We start from the raw sequence: 9,567 nt of genomic DNA on the forward strand, positions 1-9,567 counted from the left end.
TAATCGAGCGAACTGAACTCCATCTTTACTATCCTAAAGATTTAAAAGTCTTTCCTTAAAGCTTCACATAACACTTGAACGATTTTTTTTACATTTTCGAGAAATATCTTAATACTAGCTGACACCACAGTCGTTGCACTGCGTGAAATTATTTGTTTTGAAAACAAAGTTGAATTTGTATAGTGTTGGAAAACATTCATTTGCGATTTTTCTAATTTTTTTTTTTTTTTTCAATGCAACGCAACTTAATAAACAACATTTTTTGTTTTCTGTTCCGGTGCGTAAATGTACAGAGAAGATGATTTTTCAACTCGTGAATGAAATTTATGCCACACACCTCCAGCGACTGTTTTTGAGACCTATTGATTGTCATCCCAAATGCAAGTCTCATTGGAAACTGAATACGTTTGAACTGAAATGGCAAATCGTTGGAAGTCAAAGAAATTCGTGGAATCAAGCATTCTGTCCCCTTTTAAGTCCCTTTAAAAAATTCTTGCAACTATTACATTATTCGATAGCTGCTTGAAGATTGCGAAGCATAATAAATGACATAGCATTATAATGACAAAGAATTTAGAAATTTCACTGGATAATTCACAGCTTCGTCTTCATTTTCAACATGATCGATCGATGTGTATGCACACAAATATCCCGGAAGTTGACTTTAAGTCGTATAGATTAAGTCATCGACGTCGGTATTTTTGACAGTTAAAAATCTGCGTACACTCAACCAATCGTAGTTACGATAAATTTGGCTAATGTTCGGATTGATATCAAACCATTAGAAGTATTAACCGGAATTTGCCCAGTTCTTTGCAGATCTTCTGCGGTGCTATCCTGTTGCAGGAACACACGCATATTCATGGTCAATCATATGGTTTTCGCGTGCCGCCACAAGTACGATGACTTGAGACATGCGTTCAATTCCTCCGCCGCTGTTAATTTCAAAATAACAGAATGTGTTTGTCAATAACAGTATCATTACGCCACCAAAGCGATGATTATTATTCCACAGATCTTTCATTGTTCTGTCAAGTGCTTCTAGAAAATTGCGCTCATCTCATATATGTTTCATAGATTTGCATGTTTAACTGAAGCTACAATGTCGTATGTGCCGTTCTTCCAACTTCAAGTAGCGTTGCTGCAATTCCAGTAGATGCGAGAGCCAACGTAATGCCATTTTGAGATCGAATTGTTGCCAAAATCCCGTTATTTACACATTTACCACTGTTTCTTCGCTCCTATTGGTCGTGATGCTATATAGCCTATAGCCTTCCTCGATAAATGGACTATCCAACACAGATAGAATTATTCAATTCGAACCAGTAGTTTCGGAGATTAGCGCGTTCAAACAAACGAACAAACTCTTCAGCTGTATAATATTAGTATAGATTTAACCAATATAAACCATATTTCAGACAAAATCTATTTTACTTTAGCTTTTATAAATAACAACACGAGAAATTCACAGTGGGCTCTCATTCAGACATCTCTTAAATTCTCAATTTCATAGATAATTCCATACACCTTGACCTATAGTTATAATTATGGCTAAGAAATGTAAGATCGTATATTTCTCTCTATCGCTATCTTCTTCTTTGGCCTTCTTCTACAACCGTGATTCGATCTGGACCCACTACACCAATCGTCAGTTCCCTCTATCCGAGCCTATGCACTTGCTCCATCCATTGGATGCGTGGGCGCCCTTGCTTCCGTTGTCCACCTGGGTCTCGAATCGAAGTAGCTTTGCACAGAAGCATCGTTCTCCATACGTACATGGCTGCACCAGCATATTCGTTGGATTTTTAGGCTCTTAACTATATCCATGTCGCCATTGAGCTCATACAGTGCATGGTTTCATATACTTCGGTACTCCTCGCTCAAGGCTCAAAAGATCTTTGCTTCTGGAGCTTTATAGCCAAACATATTCAAGAGCACTTTATCAAAACAGCCAAGAATTCAGTATTCGGAATTTAGGATTACACAGAGAGCTTTCTCCAAAGGAAATTCAACTCCACAAGAGTTCGGAAAAGAGGATTTCAGATAAATGCCAGCTTCCAATATTATCTTAATTCTTTGTTTACTCACCTGGCACCTTATACGCCATATTTGGATCCCTGCGCCTACTTACTAATTCCGAAACTTAAAAAAATTAGTCTCTGGAGTAAGATTTCAATTAAATGAGGAGGTCAAGATGAGAAAAAGCGTCCATTTTGGCGAATGATATAGACAGATATTCTGTCGAAAAAATAGTTATGTTTCAAAAACTAAAACTTTCCATATACAATGGAAAGATCGTTGATCAAAGTTCGGTTCAAACCCAATCAGTCAAAAAAGGTTCACGTAACTTTCAGATTTTCGCTGCTGGGTATTCACTTTGAGTATATTGTGTATGCATGCAACTCGATTCAACTGCTCGACAACACATCATTACAACATTGTAATGTTGTGGGTGGGAAACAGTTGTGGCATGCCACACACGCTTTCCGCTGACAGTGTCACCGAACAAAGGGTTGAGTATCCCCACTTCATTCACCATATGGATATATATGGCAGCAAGAACCTCCGAGACAGTTAATGCAAACACAAACACCTGGACACATATGACTTGTGCACAAATAAAAATACATACATATATATGTTTGTATGAGTGTGTGCTTGTGTGTATTAATGTTTTTAAATATTCCAACGGCACATTTGCCAAGAGCAACCGCTCATCAACTGCCTAATTAAGAATTATGATTTTCACATCATTTTATGAATATGAACGCGCACACACACACACACACATACATACAATAGCCTTATTTCCATGCGCACAGCTGTAAATACACGTTGATGTGTGTTTATGTCAGCTTCGCGGTGATTTATTTGTATTAAGCGGTCGTGTTAAGTATTTATTTATGTACACAAATGAGTATTTAAAAATACATTATACTTTCAGCTTCGGCATTAAATCGTTGAAAGGCAAATGTCTGCACTCACATAAACAAGCGCGCATGCAGCTTCATCGCAAATACAAAGCTTTTTGCACGCAGTTAATATAATTGTCAATGCAAACATACGAACATATGCTCCCATTTGCCACATTTGCCGCATTTGTTGACAGTTTGTATGTAATTGATTGCGGAAAATAAAATTATTCGAGGAGTTAATGGATATTAATTTGCACGCGAGTTATTGGCAGAACTTATAGTATATACAAAGTGTATTTATGAAAGCTGTGAAGCTTTTTTTATTCAATTTTTTTTAAAGAAGCTTTTAATTTTTAAGCTGGTTTAATAATATAAATCCACTTTCCCTATAATAGATTCTCTTGCGTTCCAAAAGTCGGAGGTTTTCTTCAATCTTTTAGATATGAAATTATCTCAAAGCCTTTACCTTGGGTTTCAGTAGTACAACGATTCCGATCACTTGAAAACTTTTCCAATAAGATAAAAATAAACCGACTTCTAAAAGAAATATGTATCAGTATTGCTCATTAGTGAGATTTTCCGATATGAATTGTAAATATCTGGTGATCCAAATTCAAGAGTTTTTCAATCGCCTTTTTTGACAGATCACGCGTGATTCGTGTCAAGCTGTCATATTATTTAGGTTCAATAGTGTTCATCATACTTTTTGTTAAAAATGTGTTTCGCGCGCCTCGCTCAACTTATGATTAACATAACCGGCCTACTGAGCGTACTATTCACAACATCATCTCCCATCTTGAGTCCCAGCATTCATTATTGGATAATATTCGACCGACACAGAGCACATCCAGCACACAGTGAAGAAAATATAGCAGTCGTAGCTGAGAGTGTATACGAAGGCCGTGGAGATCCGATTCGGTGCCATTAGCAGCAACTCGGGCAGACATATGGAACGACTTGACGCATTTTACGTTGAGATATTAATTGAAATACAAAATACAGCTTCTGCAAGAACTGATGCCGCTCGACCTTCCAAATCGAAATCGCTTCGCTCTATGACGTTTTCGAGCTAAATTCTGTTCAGCGATGCGGCCAATTTCTGGTTCAATGGGTATAAAAACATGCAAAATTGTCGCATTTGGGACGAAGAGCAGGCTGAGTAGATTCAAGAGCTGTCATTTCATCCCGAAAAAACAAAGATTTGGTGTGGTTTGTGGGCATGAAATTAAACCTCGTGATCTCGGCGACATTAAGTACAGATAATTTAACGTTCTGTGTTGATCGATTGGCCACCAAGACCACGTTAGCCTTTTTCCTGTGGGCATATGTAAAATCTATGCGGACAATCCCGCTTCGATTCAGGACTTGGAGCAAAACATCACGCGTGTCATCCGTCAGTTACCAGTTGAAATGCTCGAACGAGTCATCGAAAATTAAATTCAACGGTTGGACCATCTGGGACGTAGCCGAGGCCAACATTTGAAAAAGATAATCTTTAAAAAATAAATACCAAAGAATGTTCTTTCAAATGATAATACAACAGTCCCCATTTAATTTGAATATTCTGTGTTTTTTTCTTCAAAAAAGTAGGGAACCTCGAAATAGATCATCCTTTATTAATTTTAAACAATGACTTTTAAAAACTTTCGGATCTTAGGGAATAAAGCGTGAGAATTACGCGAAGAACGCTTAAATGTTAATTTTTAAAATTTTTCAGAAGAAATTAAACATTAATTAACTATCTGCTTCTTCCCGTTCATTTATTAAACACATTACTACTATCTAAAGTGGTCAAGGCGAAAGTACATTTTTCAACAAATCGCTTTCATGAAATGCATAAGTATATAGAACTTAAATATATACATTTTGAAACAAAAACAAAATCACTTTCTAGTCTGCTTCCGCATCTTCTAAAAAATTATAAAAACAGCAATTAAAATTATCTCAAGGACCGGCTACGCGAGTAGTATTAACCGCTATCTACCAAGAACAAACAATATAGCATATTAGCATTCTTAAGGCATGCTTGAAAACAGCAAAAAGACAACAGTGACGTCAATTATATGAAAAATAGTCAGCTAACACAAAATGTACCTACTCGGCCTATATCGAATACAATTGTGACTTTCTAGTTCCGATAATTATCTGATTGCTTGTGAGAACATGTAATTTAGATATGAGCACGCAGTACAAAAAGATACCTACTTAGGCAAGCAAAACAAAAAAAAATACAACAACAAGAAATACAATAAAACAAAGCTGATAACATTTGTTCACTGTTAACTGTGACTTCCATATTTTAATATAAGAGCACATAGCATATTATATGGAGTCTGTACATATGTATTTGTGGGAAGGCCTTACATGTTTATTCGCATATTATTTTGATACATAGTATATCTACTGCGTCTAACCGAACATCGCTTCCGCAATGTCGCTGGAGAAGCATTTCGCTTCCGAACGTTTTACACAGGAGCGTCGCTCATAATCCCACAAATACTGGAAGGGGCATTGGAAGATCATCAAATAGCCGTTGGAACAGAAATAGTAGTAGCCGCAATTGCGTGGATGCGGTATATAATCGTAAACGCCACGATTGCATATCAAACGCACCGGACGATTGTACTGAAAACGAAAAATTAAATAAATTTTCTTGCACGTGGCAACACTGTCAACTTACCGGGCAGTACATATTGTCTTGGCGTACGCAATGCGAGGTCTCCTGATTGAAGTGCATGTGCCTGGGACAAGTCATCGGTAATGCAATACCATTGTAGCAGACATAGTATGCGGCGCAAGACTGCGTATTGGGTAGGTAGATAACATTTTGTAGACCATAGCGCCGTGGACACACTGGTGGTTGTGCCATTGCGATACTGGAATCGGAGCTACCCATATCGATGGCATTTTGCGCCATGCCAATGACAGGTTCGCTGCCAACTACGCCGCCACCTAAACCAAGTAATTGTTGTTGTTGTTTTGCTTGCTGCTGACTCATCACGTATCCTTCAAAAGCATTCCAATTGTTGCCGAACTTATTCTCATTATTAAAGTTGCTGTTGAAGGCATTGACGGGATCTACACGCCAACCATCAGAGCTCGAACCGCCCGGACCGTAAACTTCCTGACTGTTAAACGGTTTATTTTCACCCATCAATTGCTGTCCGACTTTGCACTCGACCGCAGCACGTTCGTCACATTTACCCTCTTTCGCATTGAAGTAGTTATCGGCGAGACACTCGCCTTCGAAGGAATTTTTGCCATCACAATAAATATATTTGGCGCAGTCGTCCTCGCTTACAACATACTTCTGATCGTTTTCAAAGCCGATGCATTCACGATAGAATTTACCATGCACCGTAACGTTCAAAATGGCCGCGTAGACAAGTAGTAACCCATGAAGCATACATTTATTTCGTAGCATTGTTGTTGCTGTTCTTCTTCAACGAATTTAGTCCAATATTTTCCGAAATTGTGTAGCTGTACTCATCAATAACGAAATTTGCGTGTTCACTTTGCGAATATCGAAAAATCACTGGAATTCACTTGTTCGGCAAATTTCGGTAGGCATTGAACAACTTCTGTGTCTTGTTATCTTCGAAGATTGCTCATTTGTTATTACCAGATATTAACCCCGCATACATGTACATGTACATACATATTTTTTTATCAAACCATACATACTCAGTTTCTTCCTCAAAATTTTGCAGAACTCTTGAACTAAATTCGGTGCAAAGTTCACCTTGGCCTCATTTGCATTATATTTCGACCACAACTACAGAGTAGTCTTTCTGAGAAAATTAGTCAATTTTACCAGCCTTTGATGAAATTTTGGAAATTAATGTAAAATGTATGCTGATAATTCATTACTTCTGCCTTAGACATTGTTTCGTCCGTTTCTCGTTCTCAGATAGATACAAAATATCATATATCATAATGTGTTTGTAGCGAAATCTTCCACAATTTAATGCTTCACAACAAAGTCCATAAAATATTAGTTTTAGAGATTATGAATCTGGTTAAATCAGCTGAGGTTAGGTTAGTCTGGCGGACCCATAAGCCAGTTTTGGTCCTTAGCGATACCAAATGGAGTTCTGTCGCAGGTTCAACGAATTTTAAAAGGTTATTTGGGCTCACTACCGATACCTCTTGCAGTCTCTCATACCGCGGGGACCCAAATGCATGCTTCATGGTTTCCCTGGTGCCTTGTTTTTGACATTTTTTGTATTCTTCGCGATCTGTCAACACCATCTTATAGGCGAGCGCCGCCACCAGGCTGTGACCAGTAAGTATACCAAGCTTGTTCCTACATTTTCTTCTATCGAGCGCCAGTAGAAATTTTGTATACTTTTGATCCACCGTTTGCAACCCAGTGGAACCTCCCAATGCGCTTTTATCTTTCTTGCCATGTTCCTGCCCAGATCATCATGTATGGTCAAATCAAGTTTCAAATCCATATTACTGTATGTACATATGTATATATTAGTGGAAGCACTTCTGAATCTCAGTTAATGGAATGAAATTCACATTCTTCTTCTTCAGTTAGCATTTGAAGCTCCGAAAATTAATTATTAATTTTTGGCTTATACCATCGCTTTCGTTAAGCTCTACACTAACAGACTCTCTAAAACAATCTCAGCTCAGATGGTTAAGGGTTCTCATTATTCAACGCCATTTTTTACGAAAAATGCCTTTAAAGAATGAATAATCAAACTGACTGGTTGTTTTAAAGTCGTACTACGGGAAGATGATTGGTTTATTCACATGTTCTGTGGCTTCAAGCGGTCGTACTTAATACAAAAAGTTAGAGTTCGGAGGCAAATCTGTTGACCTTTTGTTACTGCTACGTCACTTATCGTCATGTATCTTGGCAACTACAGGATATCAATCTAAATTTATTATCCATATAAAGGCTTTTTCAAAAGGGACTCTACAAAAGTAGAGCTCTTTTGACATTTGTCTTCAGTAAGGTTTGCCATTTCATCATGGAAAGATATACGTTCTAACATCGAGTCGAAATTATTAAAATTTACTACCGAAATTCGGAGTCAGTGGCCTAAACCGTAAGAGCGTTACGTCCTACGTAGCAATGAGGCTCATTTCTGGCTGAATGACTTCGTCAATAAGCAAAATATGCGATATTGGTCAGGCAGGAATCCACACGTACTCCAAGAGTCACCATTGCATCCCAAAACAAGTAAGGAAGGGCTAAGTTCGGGTGTAACCGAACATTTTATACTCTCGCAATTTATTGATGTAATTTTATAAAGATAACGCAATTCGACTCATATATTGGGTATAAAGTTCAATAGAATAACGAAAATCATCATAAATAGTATATGGGGACTGAGGTAATTCCTAAACCGATTTCACTCGTTTTCACCACCAAGATACAATGTATCGAAGACTATACGCTCACTTAATTTAATATTACTTATAATTAGGTATATAGGATCTGGGGGAAGTTATGACCCGATTTTTACCATTTCAGGTACAGTGAGAAACTGTTATAAGAAAAAAATTCAGAGGGAATGAATTACATTAAAATATCTGAGGTATTTACCTAAGTATATTTTCGGGGAAAAATTACCCTTAGACATTGAGTTCTTCATGTTCGATATCAGGGGCCTTGAAAAGTCATGGTTCGATTTTGACAATTTTTTCACAAGTGATGCAACAGTTCATATACAGTGTTTGTGTAAAGTTTTATTTCGCTATCTTCATTGGTTCCTAATGTATATATTATAAAGAGAAGGAATAAGATGAAATTCAAAAATGAGTTATATGGGAAGTTGTCGTGGTTGTGAACCAATTTCGTCCATTTTTCACACGTGTCATCAGGGTATCAAGAAAATATTATATACCGAATTTCATTGAAATCTGTCTAGTAGTTCCTGAGATTTGGTTTTTAACCCATAAATGGGCGACGCCACGCTCATTTTACATTTTGTAAAAAAATCTCAGTGCAGCTTCCTTCTGCTATTTCTTATGTAAAATTTCGTGTTTCTGACGTGAGTTAACGCACTTTTAGTAATTTTCAACCTAACCTTTGTATGGGAGGTGGGCGTGGTTATTATCCGATTTCTTTCATTTTTGGACTGTATAAGGAAACGGCTAATATAGACGACTACAGAAAGTTTGGCTTATATAGCTTTATTGGTTTGCGAGTTATATACAAAAAACATATTTGGGGGCGGGGTCACGCCCACTTTTCCAAAAAAATTACATCCAAATGTGCCCCTCCCTAATGGGATCCTATGTTCCAAATTTCATTTTCATAACTATGCGGACAGACATCCGGATTTTAAATCCACTCGTCATCCTGATCATTTATGTATATATAACCCCATATTTAACTCTTATATTTCTTGGTGACACAAACAATCTTTAGGTGAACAAAACTATTAAACTATAAAAATTATGGTTTGGTGCGGTTATGGGCTTCTTTCGTGATTATCATGACTCATCGGCACGTTACTGTGAATAGGATAACCGAATATTTTTGCCCGAATTGGATGATATGGACTTGGACAACATGTGGTTCCAGCAGGACAGCGCCACAAGCCCCGCAGCGAATGTCACAATCGATTTATTGAAAACCTAGTTTGGTGAACGTGTTGGCCCAGTCAATTGGCCGCCTCGGTCGTGCGAT

General features: G+C 37.6%; 1 protein-coding gene across 1 annotated transcript; it reads right to left on the minus strand.

Annotated features, from left to right (window-relative positions):
* Positions 1 to 5,165: 5,165 nt before the first annotated feature.
* On the minus strand, positions 5,166 to 8,375 carry LOC105209518 (uncharacterized). Its single transcript, XM_011179937.3, has 2 exons — positions 5,596 to 8,375; positions 5,166 to 5,540 (listed from the first exon to the last, which is right to left on the minus strand). The coding sequence occupies exons 1-2, from the start codon at positions 6,337 to 6,339 to the stop codon at positions 5,325 to 5,327; spliced, it is 960 nt and encodes a 319-aa protein (XP_011178239.2). The 5' UTR covers positions 6,340 to 8,375; the 3' UTR covers positions 5,166 to 5,324.
* Between the last annotated feature and the right edge of the window lie 1,192 nt (positions 8,376 to 9,567).

This window comes from Zeugodacus cucurbitae, chromosome 2, assembly GCF_028554725.1.
Source record: "Zeugodacus cucurbitae isolate PBARC_wt_2022May chromosome 2, idZeuCucr1.2, whole genome shotgun sequence".
In the NCBI taxonomy this organism is placed as follows: domain Eukaryota; kingdom Metazoa; phylum Arthropoda; class Insecta; order Diptera; family Tephritidae; genus Zeugodacus; species Zeugodacus cucurbitae.